Source organism: Tamandua tetradactyla, chromosome 3 (assembly GCF_023851605.1).
Source record: "Tamandua tetradactyla isolate mTamTet1 chromosome 3, mTamTet1.pri, whole genome shotgun sequence".
In the NCBI taxonomy this organism is placed as follows: Eukaryota; Metazoa; Chordata; class Mammalia; order Pilosa; family Myrmecophagidae; genus Tamandua; species Tamandua tetradactyla.
The window spans coordinates 105,363,779-105,383,588 of NC_135329.1; the positions used below are offsets into that span (position 1 = coordinate 105,363,779).

Consider the following 19,810-nt stretch of genomic DNA (forward strand, 5'->3'; position numbering starts at 1 on the left):
ATTTCTTAGTACATTTGCATCGATTTAGAAAAAGAAATAAAAAGAAAACGGAAAAAGAAATAAAATGATAATAGAGGAAAAAAAACTATACATACCATACCCCTTACCCCTCGCTTTCATTTACCACTATTTCAGACTGAATTTATTTATTTATTTTTTATTAATTAACGGAAAAAAAGAAATTAACCCAACATTTAGAAATCATACCATTCTACATATGCAATCAGTAATTCTTAACATCATCACATAGATGCATGATCATCGTTTCTTAGTACATTTGCATCGGTTTAGAAGAACTAGCAATACAACCGAAAAAGATATAGAATGTTAATATAGAGAAAAAAAATAAAAGTAATAATAGTAAGAAGAAAACAAAACAAAACAAAACAAAAACCTATAGCTAGGATGCAGCTTCAATCAGTGTTTTAACATGATTACTTTACAATTAGGTATTATTGTGCTGTCCATTTTTGAGTTTTGTATCTAGTCCTGTTGCACAGTCTGTATCCCTTCAGCTCCAAATACCCATTATCTTACCCTGTTTCTAACTCCTGCTGGACTCTGTTACCAGTGACATATTCCAAGTTTATTCTCGAATGTCGATTCACATCATTGGGACCATACAGTATTTGTCTTTTAGTTTTTGGCTAGACTCACTCAGCATAATGTTCTCTAGGTCCATCCATGTTATTACATGCTTCATAAGTTTATCCTGTCTTAAAGCTGCATAATATTCCATCGTATGTATATACCACAGTTTGTTTAGCCACTCGTCTGTTGATGGACATTTTGGCTGTTTCCATCTCTTTGCAATTGTAAATAACGCTGCTATAAACATTGGTGTGCAAATGCCTGTTTGAGTTTTGGCCCTTAATTCCTTTGAGTAGATTCCCAGCAATGGTATTGCTGGGTCGTATGGCAATTCTATATTCAGCTTTTTGAGGAACCGCCAAACTGCCTTCCACAGTGGTTGCACCGTTTGACATTCCCACCAACAGTGGATAAGTATGCCTCTTTCACCGCATCCTCTCCAGCACTTGTCATTTTCTGTTTTGTTGATAATGGCCATTCTGGTGGGTGTGAGATGATATCTCATTGTGGTTTTGATTTGCATTTCTCTAATGGCCAGGGACATTGAGCATCTCTTCATGTGCCTTTTGGCCATTTGTATTTCCTCTTCTGAGAAGTGTCTATTCAAGTCTTTTTCCCATTTTGTAATTGGGTTGGCTGTCTTTTTGTTGTTGAGTTGAACAATCTCTTTATAAATTCTGGATACTAGACCTTTATCTGATATGTCATTTCCAAATATTGTCTCCCATTGTGTAGGCTCTCTTTCTACTTTCTTGATGAAGTTCTTTGATGCACAAAAGTGTTTAATTTTGAGGAGTTCCCATTTATTTATTTCCTTCTTCAGTGCTCTTGCTTTAAGTTTAAGGTCCATAAAACCGCCTCCAATTGTAAGATTCATAAGATATCTCCCTACATTTTCCTCTAACTGTTTTATGGTCTTAGAACTAATGTTTAGATCTTTGATCCATTTTTTTTTTTTTTTTTTCTGTTTTTTTTTTTTTTTAATTAATTAAAAAAAGAATTAACAAAACAATTAGAAATCATTTCAATCTACATGTACAATCAGTAATTCTTAATAACATCACATAGTTGCATATTCATCATTTCTTAGTACATTTGCATCGATTTAGAAAAAGAAATAAAAAGACAACAGAATAAGAATTAAAACAATAATAGAAAGAAAAAAAAAAAACAAAAACAAAAAACCTATACCTCACATGCAGCTTCCTTCAGTGTTTTAACATAATTGCATTACAATTGGGTAGTATTGTGCTGTCCATTTCTGAGTTTTTATATCCAGTCCCGTTGTACAGCCTGTATCCCTTCATCTCCAATTATCCCTTCTCTTTTTTTTTTTTTTTTTAATTAACGGAAAAAAAGAAATTAACCCAACATTTAGAGATCATACCATTCTACACATGCAATCATTAATTCTTAACATCATCACATAGCTGCATGATCATCATTTCTTAGTACATTTGCATTGGTTTAGAAGAACTAGCAACATAACCGAAAAAGATATAGAATGTTAATATAGAGAAAAAAATAAAAGTAATAATAGTAAAATCAAAACAAAACAACACAAAACAAAACAAAAACCTATAGCTCAGATGCAGCTTCATTCAGTGTTTTAACATGATTACTTTACAATTAGGTATTATTGTGCTGTCCATTTTTGAGTTTTTGTATCTAGTCCTGTTGCACAGTCTGTATCCCTTCAGCTTCAATTACCCATTGTCTTACCCTGTTTCTAACTCCTGCTGAACTCTGTTACCAATGACATATTTCAAGTTTATTCTCGAATGTCCGTTCACATCAGTGGGACCATACAGTATTTGTCCTTTAGTTTTTGGCTGGATTCACTCAGCATAATATTCTCTAGGTCCATCCATGTTATTACATGGTTCATAAGTTTATCTTGTCTTAAAGCTGCATAATATTCCATCGTATGTATATACCACAGTTTGTTTAGCCACTCTTCTGTTGATGGAGATTTTGGCTGTTTCCATCTCTTTGCAATTGTAAATAATGCTGCTATAAACATTGGTGTGCAAATGTCCGTTTGTGTCTTTGCCCTTAAGTCCTTTGAGTAGATACCTAGCAATGGTATTGCTGGGTCGTATGGCAATTCTATATTCAGCTTTTTGAGGAACCGCCAAACTGCCTTCCACAGTGGTTGCACCCTTTGACATTCCCACCAACAGTGGATAAGTGTGCCTCTTTCTCCGCATCCTCTCCAGCACTTGTCATTTTCTGTTTTGTTGATAATGGCCATTCTGGTGGGTGTGAGATGATATCTCATTGTGGTTTTGATTTGCATTTCTCTAATGGCCAGGGACATTGAGCATCTCTTCATGTGCCTCTTGGCCATCCGTATTTCCTCTTCTGAGAGGTGTCTGTTCAAGTCTTTTTGCCATTTTGTAATTGCATTGGCTGTCTTTTTGTTGTTGAGATGAACAATCTCTTTATAAATTCTGGATACTAGACCTTTATCTGATATATCATTTCCAAATATTGTCTCCCATTGTGAAGGCTGTCTTTCTACTTTCTTGATGAAGTTCTTTGATGCACAAAAGTGTTTAATTTTGAGGAGTTCCCATTTATTTATTTCCTTCTTCAGTGCTCTTGCTTTAGGTTTAAGGTCCATAAAACCGCCTCCAGTTGTAAGATCCATAAGATATCTCCCAACATTTTCCTCTAACTGTTTTATGGTCTTAGACCTAATGTTTAGATCTTTGATCCATTTTGAGTTAACTTTTGTATAGGGTGTGAGAGATGGGTCTTCTTTCATTCTTTTGCATATGGATATCCAGTTCTCTAGGCACCATTTATTGAAGAGACTGCTCTGTCCCAGGTGAGTTGGCTTGACTGCCTTATCAAAGATCAAATGTCCGTAGATGAGAGGGTCTATATCTGAGCACTCTATTCGATTCCATTGGTCGATATATCTATCTTTATGCCAATACCATGCTGTTTTGACCACTGTGGCTTCATAATATGCCTTAAAGTCAGGCAGTGCAAGACCTCCAGCTTCATTTTTTTCCCTCAAGATGTTTTTAGCAATTCGGGGCACCCTGCCCTTCCAGATAAATTTGCTTATTGGTTTTTCTATTTCTGAAAAATAAGTTGTTGGGATTTTGATTGGTATTGCATTGAATCTGTAAATCAATTTAGGTAGAATTGACATCTTAACTATATTTAGTCTTCCAGTCCATGAACACGGTATGCCCTTCCATCTATTTAGGTCTTCTGTGATTTCTTGTAACAGTTTTTTGTAGTTTTCTTTATATAGGTTTTTTGTCTCTTTAGTTAAATTTATTCCTAGGTATTTTATTCTTTTAGTTGCAATTGTAAATGGGATTCATTTCTTGATTTCCCCCTCAGCTTGTTCATTCCTAGTGTATAGAAATGCTACAGATTTTTGAATGTTGATCTTGTAACCTGCTACTTTGCTGTACTCATTTGTTAGCTCTAGTAGTTTTGTTGTGGATTTTTCCGGGTTTTCGACGTATAGTATCATATCGTTTGCAAACAGTGATAGTTTTACTTCTTCTTTTCCAATTTTGATGCCTTGTATTTCTTTTTCTTGTCTAATTGCTCTGGCTAGAACCTCCAACACAATGTTGAATAATAGTGGTGATAGTGGACATCCTTGTCTTGTTCCTGATCTTAGGGGGAGAGTTTTCAATTTTTCCCCATTGAGGATGATATTAGCTGTGGGTTTTTCATATATTCCCTCTATCATTTTAAGGAAGTTCCCTTATATTCCTATCCTTTGAATTGTTTTCAACAGGAAAGGATGTTGAATCTTGTCAAATGCCTTCTCTGCATCAATTGAGATGATCATGTGATTTTTCTGCTTTGATTTGTTGATATGGTGTATTACATTAATTGATTTTCTTATGTTGAACCATCCTTGCATACCTGGGATGAATCCTAGTTGGTCGTGATGTATAGTTCTTTTAATGTGTTGTTGGATTCAATTTGCTAGAATTTTATTGAGGATTTTTGCATGTATATTCATTAGAGAGATTGGTCTGTAGTTTTCTTTTTTTGTAATATCTTTGCCTGGCTTTGGTATGAGGGTGATGTTGACTTCATAGAATGAATTAGGTAGTTTTCCCTCTGCTTCGATTTTTTTGAAGAGTTTGAGGAGAGTTGGTACTAATTCTTTCTGGAATGTTTGATAGAATTCAGATGTGAAGCCGTCTGGTCCTGGACTTTTTGTTTTAGGAAGCTTTTTAATGACTGATTCAATTTCTTTACTTGTGATTGGTTTGTTGAGGTCATCTATGTCTTCTTGAGTCAAAGTTGGTTGTTCATGTCTTTCCAGGAACCCATCCATTTCATCTAAATTGTTGTATTTATTAGCGTAAAGTTGTTCATAGTATCCTGTTATTACCTCCTTTATTTCTGTGAGGTCAGTAGTTATGTCTCCTCTTCCATTTCTGATCTTGTTTATTTGCATCCTCTCTCTTCTTCTTTTTGTCAGTCTTGCTAAGGACCCATCAATCTTATTGATTTTCTCATAGAACCAACTTCGGGCCTTATTGATTTTCTCTATTGTTTTATGTTCTCAGTTTCATTTATTTCTGCTCTAATCTTTGTTATTTCTTTCCTTTTGCTTGCTTTGGGATTAGTTTGCTGTTCTTTCTCCAGTTCTTCCAAGTGGACAGTTAATTCCTGCATTTTTGCCTTTTCTTCTTTTCTGATATAGGCATTTAGGGCAATAAATTTCCCTCTTAGCACTGCCTTTGCTGCGACCCATAAGTTTTTAAATGTTGTGTTTTCATTTTCATTCGCCTCGAGGTATTTGCTAATTTCTCTAGCAATTTCTTCTTTGACCCAGGCGTTGTTTAAGAGTGTGTTGTTGAGCCTCCACGTATTTGTGAATTTTCTGGCACTCCACCTATTATTGATTTCCAACTTCATTCCTTTATGATCCGAGAAAGTGTTGTGTATGATTTCAATCTTTTTAACTTTGTTAAGACTTGCTTTGTGACCCAGCATATGGTCTATCTTTGAGAATGATCCATGAGCACTTGAGTAAAAGGTGTATCCTGCTGATGTGGGATGTAATGTCCTATAAATGTCTGTTAAGTCTAGCTCATTTATAGTAATATTCAGATTCTCTATTTCTGTATTGATCCTCTGTCTAGATGTTCTGTCTATTGATGAGAGTGGTGAATTGAAGTCTCCAACTATTATGGTATATGAGTCTATTTCCCTTTTCAGTGTTTGCAGTGTATTCCTCACGTATTTTGGGGCATTCTTGTTCGGTGCGTAAATATTTATGATTGTTATGTCTTCTTGTTTAATTGTTCCTTTTACTAGTATATAGTGTCCTTTGTCTCTTTTAACTGTTTTACATTTGAAGTCTAATTTGTTGGATATTAGTATAGCCACTCCTGCTCTTTTCTGGTTGTTATTTGCATGAAATATCTTTTCCCAACCTTTCACTTTCAACCTATGTTTATCTTTGGGTCTAAGATGTGTTTCCTGTAGACAGCATATAGAAGAATCCTGTTTTTTAATCCATTCTGCCAATCTATGTCTTTTGATTGGGGAATTCAGTATATTAACATTTAGTGTTATTACTGTTTGGATAATATTTTCCTCAACCATTTTGCCTTTTGTATTATATATATCATATCTGATTTTCCTTCTTTCTACACTCTTCTCCATACCTCTCTCTTCTGTCTTTTTGTATCTGACTCTAGTGCTCCCTTTAGTATTTCTTGCAGAGCTGGTCTCTTGGTCACAAATTCTCTCAGTGATTTTTTTGTCTGAGAATGTTTTAATTTCTCCCTCATTTTTGAAGGATAATTTTGCTGGATATAGGAGTCTTGGTTGGAAGTTTTTCTCTTTTAGTAATTTAAATATATCATCCCACTGTCTTCTAGCTTCCATGGTTTTTGCTGAGAAATCTACACATAGTTTTATTGGGTTTCCCTTGTATGTGATGGATTGTTTTTCTCTTGCTGCTTTCAAGATCCTCTCTTTCTCTTTGACCTCTGACATTCTAACTAGTAAGTGTCTTGGAGAACGCCTATTTGGGTCTAATCTCTTTGGGGTGCGCTGCACTTCTTGGATCTGTAATTTTAGGTCTTTCATAAGAGTTGGGAAATTTTCAGTGAAAATTTCTTCCATTAGTTTTTCTCCTCCTTTTCCCTTCTCTTCTCCTTCTGGGACACCCACAACACGTATATTTGTGCGCTTCATATTGTCCTTGAGTTCCCTGATACCCTGTTCAAATTTTTCCTTTCTTTTCCCGATAGTTTCTGTTTCTCTTTGGAATTCAGATGTTCCATCCTCCAATCACTAATTCTGTCTTTTGTGTCTTTAAATCTATCATTGTAGGTATCCATTGTTTTTCCCATCTTTTCTACTTTATCCTTCACTTCCATAAGTTCTGTGATTTGTTTTTTCAGTTTTTCTATTTTTTCTTTTTGTTCAGCCCATGTCTTCTTCATGTCCTCCCTCAATTTATTGATTTGGTTTTTGAAGAGTTTTTCCATTTCTGTTCGTATATTCAGCATTAGTTGTCTCAGCTCTTGTGTCTCATTTGAACTATTGGTTTTTTCCTTTGACTGGGCCATATTCTCAATGTTCTGAGCGTGGACCGTTATCTTCTGCTGCTGGTGTCTGGGCATTTAGTCAGATTTCCCTGGGTGTCGGACCCAACAAGGTTGTAAGATTTTTCTGTGTAATCTCTGGGTTCTGTTTGTCTTATCCTGCCCAGTAGGTGGCCCTCGTGGCACACGTTTGTCTCACGTGCTTGGAAGGGATCCCCCCGGTCACCGTTCTCTGTGGCCTGGGGATTTCTTATCCAATTCTCTCAGTTGTTTCGTGGGGCTGCGCGTGGTGGGGGCGTCAGCCGCCGCGGCTTGAGGGGACCCTGTGGCTCCTTTGTTAATTTCCCTATTGGTGTTTGGTTGGACCCAGTCCCTGCCACTGTCGGAAATTCCCTCCTCTCCCTGAAGGGGTGTCGGTCGCCGGCCACAGCGGGCCTGGGGAATTCGCTACCGGACCAGGAAGCCACCCGCAGGGGAGGGGCGTCGGTCGCAGGCCGCCGCGGCCTGGGGAATTCGCCACCATACCAGAAAGCTGCCCGCGGGGGAGGGCCACCGCGGCTTGGGTAGCCCTCTGATCCGAGACTCGTAGCCGGACCAGGAAGCCGCCCTCAAAAGAGGGGCACCAGCCGCCGCGGCTTGGGAAACTTGCCTCTCCGAGACTCTCAGCCGGCCCGGGAAGGAGGGAGGGAGGAACTCCGGCCACCACAGCTGCCGGTGCTCGGGGGGTCGCGCGCCGCTCGGGGATCTCACTGCAGCCGAGTCTCACAGTCAGACTAGCCAGTCCAGACTGGGGTACGCTGTGTGTCCATTCCCTGCCGTGGCCCCGGGAGCTGTTCTGCACTGTTTCTGTTCACCTAGTAGTTGCTCTTCAGTACCCAGATCCCTCCCGACTGGCGGCTCGCTCTGAATTTATTTTAACATTTGTTCCCCCTATTATTTATTTTTATTCCATATGTTCTACTCTTCTGTTGATATAGTCGCTAAAAGGAGCATCAGACATAAGGTTTTCACATTCACAGAGTCTCATTGTGAAAGCTATATCATTGTTCAACCATCATCAAGAAACATGGCTACTGGAACACAGCACTACATTTTCAGGCAATTCCCTTTAGCCTCTCCACTACATCTTGAACAGCAAGGTGATATCTACTTAATGCATAAGAATAACCTCCAGGATAACCTCTCAACTCTGTTTGGAATCTTTCAGCCATTGACACTTTGTCTCATTTTACTCTTCCCGCTTTTGGTCGAGAAGGTTCTCTCAGTTTCTTTCTTTTTTTTTTTTTTTAATTTTTTTTATTAATAAAAAAAAAATTAACACAACATTTAGAAATCATTCCATTCTACACATGCACTCAGTAATTCTTAGTATCATCACATAGATGTATGATCATCATTTCTTAGTGCATTTGTATCGATTTAGGAAAAGAACTAGCAAAACAGCAGAAAAAGATATAGAATGTTAATATAGAGAAGAGAATTAAAATAATAATACTAATAAAAATATATATATATATATAAAAAGGAAAAAGAAAAGAACAAAAACAAAAGATACAAACAAACAAACAAACCAACAAAAAACTCTATTTCAGGTGCAGCTTCATTCAGTGTTCCAACATAGTTACATTACACTTAGGTATTATTGTGCTGTCCATTTTTGAGTTTTTGTATCTAGTCCTGTTGCACAGTCTGTATCCCTTCAGCTCCAATTACCCATTTTCTTACCCTGTTTCTAACTCCTGCTGGTCTCTGTTATCAATGATATATTCCAAGCTGATTCTCGAATGTCGGTTCACATCAGTGGGAGCATACAGTATTTGTCCTTTAGTTTTTGGCTAGACTCACTCAGCATAATGTTCTCTAGGTCTATCCATGTTATTACATGCTTCATAAGTTTATTCTGTCTTAAAGCTACATAATATTCCATTGTAGGTATACGCCACAGTTTGTTTAGCCACTCGTCTGTTGATGGACATTGTGGCTGTTTCCATCTCTTTGCAATTGTAGATAATGCTACTATAAACACTGGTGTGCAAATGTCCGTCTGTGTCTTTGCCCTTAAGTCCTTTGAGTAGATACCTAGCAGTGGTATTGCTGGGTTGTAATCCATTCTGCCAGTCTATGTCTTTTGATTGGAAAATTCAGTCCATTAACTTTTAGTGTTATTACTGTTTGGATAATATTTTCCTCTACCATTTTGGCTTTTGTATTATATATATCATATCTGATTTTCCTTCTTTCTACACTTTACTCCATACCTCTCTCTTCTGTCTTTTCGTATCTGACTCTAGTGCTCCCTTTAGTATTTCTTGCAGAGCTGGTCTCTTGGTCACAAATTCCCTCAGTGACTTTTTTGTCTATAAATGTTTTAATTTCTCCTTCATTTTTGAAGGACAGTTTTGCTGGATATAGAAGTCTTGTTTGGCAGTTTTTCTCTTTTAGTAATTTAAATATATCATCCCACTGTCTTCTAGCTTCCATGGTTTCTGCTGAGAAATCTATACATAGTCTTATTGGGTTTCCCTTGTATGTGACAGATTGTTTTTCTCTTGCTGCTTTCAAGATCTTCTCTTTCTCTTTGACCTCTGACATTCTAACTAGTAAGTGTCTTGGTGAACGCCTATTTGGGTCTATTCTCTTTGGGGTGCGCTGCACTTCTTGGATCTGTAGATTTAGGTCTTTCATAAGAGTTGGGAAATTTTCAGTGATAATTTCTTCCATTAGTTTTTCTCCTCCTTTTCCCTTCTCTTCTCCTTCTGGGACACCCACAACACGTATATTTGTGCGCTTCATATTGTCATTCAGTTCCCTGATCCCCTGCTCAAGTTTTTCCATTCTTTTCCCTATAGTTTCTGTTTCTTTTTGGAATCAGATGTTCCACCCTCCAGTTCACTAATTGTAGCTTCTGTCTCTTTAGATCTACCATTGTAGGTATCCATTGTTTTTTCCATTTTTTCTCCTTTGTCCTTCACTCCCATAAGTTCTGTGATTTGTTTTTTCAGATTTTCTATTTCTTCTTTTTGTTCAGCCCATGTCTTCTTTATGTCCTCCCTCAATTTATTGATTTGGTTTTTGAAGAGTTTTTCCATTTCTGTTCATATATTCAGCATTAGTTGTCTCAGCTCCTGTATCTCATTTGAACTATTGGTTTGTTCCTTTGACTGGGCCATATCTTCAATTTTCCGAGCGTCATCCATTATTTTCTGCTGGTGTCTGTGCATTTGAACAGATTTCCCTGGGTGTGGGACCCGGCTGGTTGAAAGGTTTTTCTGTGAAATCTCTGGGCTGTTTTTCTTTTCCTGCCCAGTAGGTGGCGCTCGTGGCGCTCGTCTATCTGCGGGTCCCACCAGTAAAAGATGCTGTGGCTCCTTTAACTTGCCAATCCGAATCTCGCAGTCGGCTCGGGAAACTGTGCGTGGAGGGGGGGGTCGCCGGCCGCCGCGACTTGGGGCAGTGCCGGTCCAAATTGCCTAGCTGGTCCGAGACGCCAAGCGTGGTTGGAGGGCCCCGCTATCTGACGTTCCCAGTCAGACCGGGAAGCCACGTGCGTGGAGGGAACCCTAGTCGCCAGCCGCCCCAGCTGGGAAACGCGCGCCCCTCGGGTATCTCACCGCAGCGGATTCTCCCTGCCCGTTCAGCCGTTCCAGAATGGGGTACGCTGTCTTTTTGGTCTCTTTCGTGGCTCCGGGAGCTGTTTCGTATTGTTTCTGTTTCTTTAGTTGCTGTTCTGGAGGAGAAACTAAGACCCGCGCATCTTACTAAGCCGCCATCTTCTCCGGACACCCTCTCTCAGTTTCTTGATGTTAATTCTCAGCTCATTCTAGGGTTTTTCTCAGTCCTTTGATGCTGAGTCTCAGCTCATTCCCGGATCTTTGTCCCATGTTGCCAGGAAGGTCCACACCCCTGGGAGTCATGTCCCACGCAGAGAGGGGGAGTGTGGTGAGGCTGCTGATCATATTGGCTGGAGAGAGAGGCCACATCTGAGCAACAAAAGAGTCTCTCTTGGGGGTGACTCTTAGGTCTAAATTTTAAGTAGACTTGACCTATCTTTTGTGGGGTTAAGTTTCATGTCAGCAACCCCCAAGCCTGGGGGCTCAGCCTATAGCTTTGGTTGTCCACACTGCTTGTGAGAATATCAAGAATTCAACTTGGGGAAGTTGAATTTCTCCCCACTCTCACCATTCCCCGAAGGGGAAAGCCCCTGTTTTCTTAAAAGCATTTTCTAAAGGTGATCATACTATTGTTGTGTTTTTGTTTCTGGCTTATTTCGTCTCATCAAATGTCCCACATGTTGATTCATATAGTTGCATGCCTCACGACATTGTTCCTTTTTGTAACAGCCTTCTTTGTCTCTTATGATGTCTTTACATTAAAGTCTGTTTTTTCCTATATTAATATAGCTATTCCTGCTTTCTTTCGGTTACAACTTGCATTGTAAATATTTTCCATCCTTTCACTTTGAATCTATTTGTATCCTTGTGTCTAAGATGAGTCTCTTGGACACAGCATATAGCTAGATTATGTTTCTCAATCCATTCTGCCAATCTGTATGTTTTAATTGGTAAATTGAGTCCATTAACATTCAAAGGTATTACTGAAAAGGCATTTCTTGATTCCACCGTCTTATCTTTTTTATTTTATTTGTCAGATCTATATATTCTTTTCCCTCTTTCTCTTTGTATTATTTAAATTACCCTTAGTGATAATCTTCAATTCTCTGCCCTCCTTTAGACTTCCCTCTCCTTTTTTTTTTTTTTCCCAGCCAGCAGAACTCCTTTTAGTATTTCTTGTAGGGTCGGTCTCTTGTTAACACATTCTTTCAGGACTTCTTTGTCTGTGAAAACTTTAATCTCTCCGTCAATTTTGAAGGATAATTTGGCTGGGTACAGAATTCTTGATTGGAAGTCTTTCTCTTTCAGGATCTTGAATATAACATACTACTACCTTCTCGCCTCCAGGGTGCTAGTTGAGTAGTCTGAACTCAGTCTTCTTTGGTTTCCCTTTTATATAGTAGATTGTTTTTCTCTTGCCACTTTCGAATTTTCTGCTTCTCTTCAACATTTGACAGACTGATTAGTATGTGCCTTGGGGAAGGCCTATTTGGATTTATTCTGTTTGGAGTTCTTTGGGCTTCTTTGACTTGTATATTTATGTCTTTTATGAGGGTTGGGAAGTTTTTCCCCATTATATCCTCAGCTACTCTTCCTAGCCCTTTACTCCACTCTTCTCCTTCTGGGACACCAATTATTCTTGTATTTGCACACTTCGTTTTATCTATCATTTCCCTGAGTTCCCATTCAGTTTTTTCCATCTCTTTTGCCATTTGCTGTTTTCAGTCTTTGAAGTCAATTATTCTGTCCTCTATATCATATTCTTTCTTTCTGTCTCTTCAAATATGGTGTTGTGTTGTGTGCCTCTAGTATGTTTTTTATTTGGTCAACAGTCTTTAGTGATTTCTGCTGTTTTTCTGTTTATTCTTTCAAATTACTCTTTTTGCTCTTCTACTATCTTCTTGATCTCCTTTATATCATTTGCTGTCCCACTTATTTTATTAAGTAGAGTTGATGAATGTCTTTGATTAGTTGTTCCAGCATCTGTGTCTCCTGGTGTTTTAATTTGGTCATCAGGCAGGGTTATATCTGTCTGCCTTGTGATATGCTTAGTGATCTTCTACTGTCTTTGTCACATGTAAATATTTTTATTGATTTACTTTGCGAGTTGGTTTCTTTTAGTAATCTGAGGCCTTGTATTTGCGGGATGGTTGTACAGCAGGGAGCAGGGCATGGGGTGGGCACTCAGTGCAGTGATTTGTTTCAGGGTAAGATACGAGCGTAGCTTGGTGGTGTTGCACTGATGCTTGTGAATGTGGGCACCCAGCGGCCAGGGAGGATGTAGCTGTGCCGGTACACCGATCTGGGGGGCTAACCCTGGTGTACTCTGGTCTAAGGCACAGGGCCTTTCGTGCATGTGCGTAGAGCTGTGGTAGCAGGTCGGCCTTATGCCTTTGTGGATTGGGGGCAGGTGTGACCTGGCTGCACAGGTCGGCACTTTCTCAGAGCTGGGAAGTGAGGCTGAAGGCAGTGCACATGCGTGGTTCTAGGACTGATGTAAAGTGTGGTTCCCAGAACTGAATGATGTGATTGAGAGCCTGTGTGCATGCATGGGCCTGGGAGTGCCATAAACAGATGCGCTGAGGTCAGGGAGGGCGGAGTGAGGCTGTGTGACACTATGGGCAGGGAGCGGGGTAGCCTAGGTATGGAGGTTAGTGCCCACACATATATGCGCTGGTAATAGCCTGCAGGAAACGAAGTGGGAGGTAGTGCTCGGGAGGTGTGCAGGAGAGGTGGGTTGGGTTGCACTAGGGGTGGGATGTGGGGTAGGTGAATACACTGGGGGCTGGTGGGGTGGGGGTGCCTGGAGCGTGCGGGATGGGGAGCTGATTGGGTTCAGATACGTGGGATGTGGGGTGGGTTGCTGGTTACGGGGCTAATTGGTGAGGGTAGTGTGCCCAAGGAATGCAGCCTGGGTTACTTCCTAGTCCTGTGTTCCCATCTGTGCACTCCTGCAGGCTACACACCTCCGCTCCAGGCTCCAGCTTTCTGCTCTCAGTTCCTCTGCCCTTGCTACCACATCTCCCACATGTGGTGCAGAAGGCTTTCCCAGGTCAGTTGCATTCCTGAATTGTAGCTTCAGTTGCCCTCCTGTACTTTCTTTAACTTTTCTGTGGAGCAGGACTAATCTAGATCTACTCTAGTCGACCATCTTCCCGGAAGTCCCTGTTCTTGTTTTTATTTTTTAAGGCTTGGTCTTTTTTTTTTTTTTTTTTTCTTCCTGGTTTTACATTTATTGCAGATTAAAAGCCTCTCAATATTAAAGGCTGTGTAATTGATTTCATTGTTTCTTCCAGACTAAGTTACACAGTATCTGAACACAAAGGTAGAAGGGGGAAAAAGAGATTCTTAAAGGAAATTGTCCTAAAGATAAAGATTGCAACGTGTTCTGCGTAGTTTTCTATATTCTAGATAGGACTCAGCACACTGTTTAAATATGCATACAGGGATGTATACACACATACACATTTCCAGAAAGGTGAAAAAATAGGCCATTGAAAAACAATGCACCTTGCACCCACAGATGATACTTGTCTGGCTTTGAAAAAAGGCCAAAATGGGTTATATCTGAGCTAGACCTTGATAGCTTATTTTATCACCATTTTGGTTAAGTATTTGTAGATTTAGACAAATATTAAAAACATATTATTTCCAATTTTAAAACTATTTTTGCTTTATCTTCTGTGTGAGACTAAAGCAAAAAATGTGTATTTGGTACAAAATTAAAAAAAAAATTCCATTGGCTTTATTTGGTTTATAGTGTTGTCCAAGGATTCTGCTTCCTTGTTGATTGTCTGGCTAGTTGATGTATACACTATTTACAATGGGGTATTGAAGTCTGACTACTATTATTGAATTGTCTCTTTTTCTCTCCCATTCTGTCAGTTTCTGCTTTGTATATTTTGGTGGTCTGTTTTTAAGTTCATCCATGTTTGTAATTGTTATATATTCCCAATGGATTATATATGATATTATATTATTATAAAATTTCCTTCTTTAAAACAACAAGAACAAAAACTATTTTTGTAAAGACTTGGTCATTTTTAAGAGTCCTAGACTGTTGTTTCTAGAATAGCATTTGACCTGGTCCTTTGTTGCAAATTACTGGATTTAAGCTCAACTTTGCTAAGAACACTATTAGGTGGTGTTTTGTCTTTCTCATTACTCGCATTAAGAGGCACCTAATATCAGATGTATGCATTATTAGTGATATTGTTTGATCATTTGGTTAAGATGGTATCTGTCAGATTTTTCCATTATAAAGGTACCCTTTTCTCTAATTAATAAGTAATTTATGAGGTGATACTTTGCAACAGTGAATATCTTGCTCCTTAGAAATTCAGGCAGTGATTTTGTATCCATTGCTTTTTAAAAATTGGTTTCATTGAGATATAAATCACACCATATAGTTTACCCACGTAAAGTAGGCAAGTTAATGGTTTTAAGTATCTTCACTTATGGATGCACCCATCACCACCATCACTTTTGGACATTTTCATTACCTTGCAAACCCTATACATTTTAACTATCATTTCTCTTTCCCCTTCCCACCCAACCCCACACTTCCAGCCTTAAGCAACCACTAATCGTCTTTCTGTCTCTATAGATTTACCTGTTTTGGATATCATATGAATGGAATCATATAATATGGTCTTTTATGTTTGGCTTCTTTTATTTATCATAATGTTTTCAAACTTTATCCATGTTGTAGCATGTATTTCTTTCCTTTTTATGGTTGAATTATAGTCCATTCTATGGGTATACCACATTTTTCTTATCTGTTTTTTGATGCATATTTGATGGTTTCTACCTTTTGGCTATTATGAGTAATGCTGTCTGGTGTACATTAAAGTTCAAGTTTCTGTGTTGATGTATATTTTGATTTCTCTTGCATATATACCCAAGAATGGAATTGCTGGGTCCTACAGTAATTCTATGTTTTAGTCATTGTAGGTACTTTCAGAATATGTTCTAAGGCAGCTGAACCATTTATTTTTTTTAATTTTTAAAAAGTTTTAATTTTATTATTATCATTCTGTTTTGCATATATAATCAGTAATTCACGTAGTTGCATATTCATCATCATGATCATGTCTTGGAACATTTTAATCTATTCAGAAAAGAAATAAAAAGAAAACAGAAAAAAATTCATACATGCCATACCTCTTACCCCTCCCTTTCATTGATCACTGGCCTTTCAATCTAAATTTGTTTTAACATTTGTTCCCCTATTATTTATTTTTATTCCATTTGTTTTATTCATTGATAAGATAGATAAAAGGAGCATCAGACACAAGATTTTCACAATCACACAGTCACATTATGAAAGCTCTATCATTATATAATCATTTTCAAGAAATATGGCTGCTGGAATACAGCTCCACATTTTCAGTCAGTTCCCTCCAGCCTCTCCATTATATCTTGACTAGCAAGGTGATATCTATTTAATGTGTAAGAATAACCTCCAGGATAACTTCTCGCTTCTGTTGGGAATCTCTCAGCCATTGACTCTTGTTTTTTTTTTCTCATTTCACTCTTCCCCCTTTTGGTCAAGAAGGTTTTCTCAATCCCCTGATGCTGAGTTTCAGCTCATTCTAGAGTTTTTCTCAATCCCTTGATGCTGAGTCTCAACTCATTCTAGGATTTCTGTCCCACATTGCCAGGAAGGTTCACACCCCTGGGAGTCATGTCCCATGTAACAGGGGGAGGGGAGGGTGGTGAGTTTGCTTGTTGTGTTGGCTGGAGAGAGAGGCCACATCTGAGCAACAAAAGAGGTTCTCTTGGGGGTGACTCGTAGGCCTAATTTTAAGTAGTCTTGACCTATCCTTTGTAGGATTAAGTTTCATATGAACAAACCCCAAGATTGGGGGCTCAGCCTATTGCTTTGGTTGTCCACACTGCTTGTGAGAATATCGAGAATTCAATTTGGGGAGGTTGGATTTTTCCCTTTCTCACCATTTCCCAACGGGACTTTGCAAATACTTTTTTATTCACTGTTCAGATCACTCTGGGATTTATCGGGGCATCATATAGTACCTATTCTTTGCATAATGTCACGTCTCATTCTGGTTTTAATTTCCATTTCCTTGATGGCTAATGATGTTGAACATTTTTTCTTGTGTTTTTTGGCCATTTCTGTATCTTCTTTGTAGAAATGTCTATTCAAGTCCTTTGCCCATTTTTAGATTGGATTGTGTTTTTGTTGAGTTGTTGGAGTTCTTTATATATTCTGGGCATTAAAATCCTTATTTAGTACATAGTTTGAAACTGCTTTCTCCTATTGTATAGATTGTCTTTTCATTTTCTTGATAATTTCTTTTGCTGCATGAATGTTTTTAATTTTGATGAATTCACATTTATCTGTTTCTTTTTTTGCTCATGCTTATGGTGTTGTATCTAAGAATTCATAGGCCAATCTTAGGTCACAAAGCTTTGCCCTTATATTATCTTCTACAGTTTTATCCTTAAGTCTTTGATCCATTTTGAGTTAATTTTTCTATATGGTGTGAGGTAGGGTTCTAACTGGATTCTTCTGTCTGTCCAACTTTCAGCTTTTTTTTTTTTTAATGAACTATTCTTTCCTCACTGTATGTATGTGGCACCCTTTTTAAGAATCATTTGGCCATAGATATTTGTGCCGGTTCCTGAATTTTCAGCTTTGTCTCAACATTAGTTTTTTTTTTTCTTCATTTTTGAAGTTTTATTTGCACATTGTAATCCAACCTAAGTAAATAGAAATGCCTTCGCCATCATAAACTATATGAAATTTCCCTTTCTTCCATAAAGAATCCATACCCCTTCCTGATAGACCACCCCACCCTCCAACTGTTGACATTTAGTTTTGGGATAATGCCTTTGTTACATTCAGTAGAAGCATATTACAATGTTATTGATGTCTATAGATCCTATCTTCTGTTGATTGTACTTTTTCCTTTGTACTGTCCATTTTCGGCACCTTGCATTGTTGACATTCATTTGTTCACCCTCATGCAAAAATGTTTCTCTGTTTGTACATTTAATCACCATCATTGTCCGCTCTTGGATTCCTAAGTTATACTGTTACAGTATTTATCCTCTGTCTTTCCTTCTAGTTTCATATGTGCCCCCAGCCCTTCTCCTTCAACCATATTCAACATTCAGCTTCATTCCATATACTTATGTTAATGCTACCATCAGATAGTATTGTGCTATCCATTTCTGGATTTTTCCATTTCTGAATTTTTCCAATTAGTTCCCGACGTTGGTTTTTGATTGATGAACTTCTTACAGCTTAGAAGGAGAATGATGTAGTTTGGTATTAGTGTTTTTTTGTAAGTTATTGTTTGATATATTTGTTTGAAAACTCATTTGTATATTTAAAAATCAGTATCAGATAAATCAGATAAAAAGTGGAGGGGTAAAGGTAAGTTGGAAGTAAGATACTTAGACATGGAGTTAGGCCTCTGATGAGTGTGCATTGACTCATAAGTATCTTTACAGATCAGAGATGAGGCAATAAGTTGTGTTATGCTTTCAGGGGATTTTCACACTGGTTTCTGCATCTTTGCAGTTGTTTTTGCTTAAATAAATCTCCTAAATGTATTAGTATGATGTCTAAGTTATTGTACTTTTTTTCTTTGAAAAAACAGACTAACCAAAAAACTGGAAGAAAGGAGAGAAGAGAAAAGGAAAGAGGAAGAACAGGTAGAGGTCACTCACGTAGCATTGTTTTAATTTTTCATTATGGATTAAGGATTGTTTGATTATTCTATTCAGTTTGTCAGAACTAGGCTAGCTTCCTAGATTGCAGCTTTGTAAAGGGGAATTATCTGTTGTCTTTAGTAGGATCATAGTGTATACTTTTTATGTTCTTTTTGTAAATTGCCAGGAATAAATTGGATCTCTTCTACTGCAATGATTCTTTCCCATTAAGAATAAAGGGGCTGGGTAGTTCAGTGGTAGAATGCTTACCTTCCATGCTGGAGACCCAGGTTTGATTCCTGGACCATGCATCTAAAAAAAGAAAGGAATTAAGGGGCTGAGTTAACATTGTTTGGTTTAAGGCAGAAGATCAAATGTATAGTTCCTTTTTGTGACAAAGATATAGAAATTTTGCTGGTTTTTTTTTTTCTAAATTTGCCGTGTTTTAGTTCACCATTCATTCTACTTGTCATATATACCTAAACTGCCTCAATTCCTTGGGGTTCTAATATAGGAAGAGTATCATTTTTCAGGCCAGTTAAATAATTGCTTTGTTGCCTTTGGAAGCTAGCATGTTCATCTTAAAAAATAAAGATATGTAATTCTTCTTGATGTAGTTATATTGGCCACCTCATAATCTTAACAGATGTTTGCAAAAATTTATAAATTGATAACCATGCTGTTAGTAAACGACCCTTAGATTTTAAGATGTTTTATTCTTTTAGCTGAACCCTATAATCAGTTTTCCCTACACAAAATAATATCTGGATCAACCTATAAGATTATTCAGCTATAGGATTTATTTTCTTTTTTATTCAGAGAGAGATTAAGAAGGAAATTGAGAGGAGGAAAACTGGAAAAGAAATGTTGGATTATAAAAGAAAACAAGAAAAAGAATTAACAAAAAGAATGTTAGAAGAAAGAAATAGAGAAAAGGCAGAAGATAGGGCAGCTCGAGAGCGTATAAAACAGCAGATCGCGCTGGTGAGTATTATTTTTATTGCTTGACCCCAGGACATTTGCAAAATTGTTTTCCCTTGCCCAGTGGTTTTGGTTTATTCCTAAAAATAGTAGATTTAATTGACTCAGAGTACTGACTGCACTGATTTAAGTAAGATACAGTTAAAATTGAGTCTTTAGATTATTTTTTTCAAAGTAATTTTTCTGTCTGTTATGTTGTGAATTTTATTAAAGTAGTCAGAATGGCTGTCAACACAGAAAACAAGCTAAGAACTGGCTACCTAATACTCTCCTTCAGACACAAAAACACTTCTGTGTGACATTCAGAGGATTTAGCATATCATAGAAGCTTGGTGTGGTTTTGCAACAAATACTTCTAGAATAAGCAGTTGTAAAATGCCTGAAAACCATGCC

The 19,810-nt window shown here is 37.9% G+C and overlaps 1 protein-coding gene across 1 annotated transcript in view; it reads left to right on the plus strand.

The window, feature by feature from the left end:
- The window catches only part of UBXN4 (UBX domain protein 4), a 96,740-nt gene that overhangs the window by 45,817 nt on the left and 31,113 nt on the right, over positions 1-19,810 (plus strand). The window contains exons 7-8 of the mRNA XM_077153671.1: positions 18,385-18,439; positions 19,256-19,420. Coding sequence (XP_077009786.1) covers positions 18,385-18,439; positions 19,256-19,420 — 220 coding nt within the window. The remainder of the gene's footprint in view (positions 1-18,384; positions 18,440-19,255; positions 19,421-19,810) is intronic.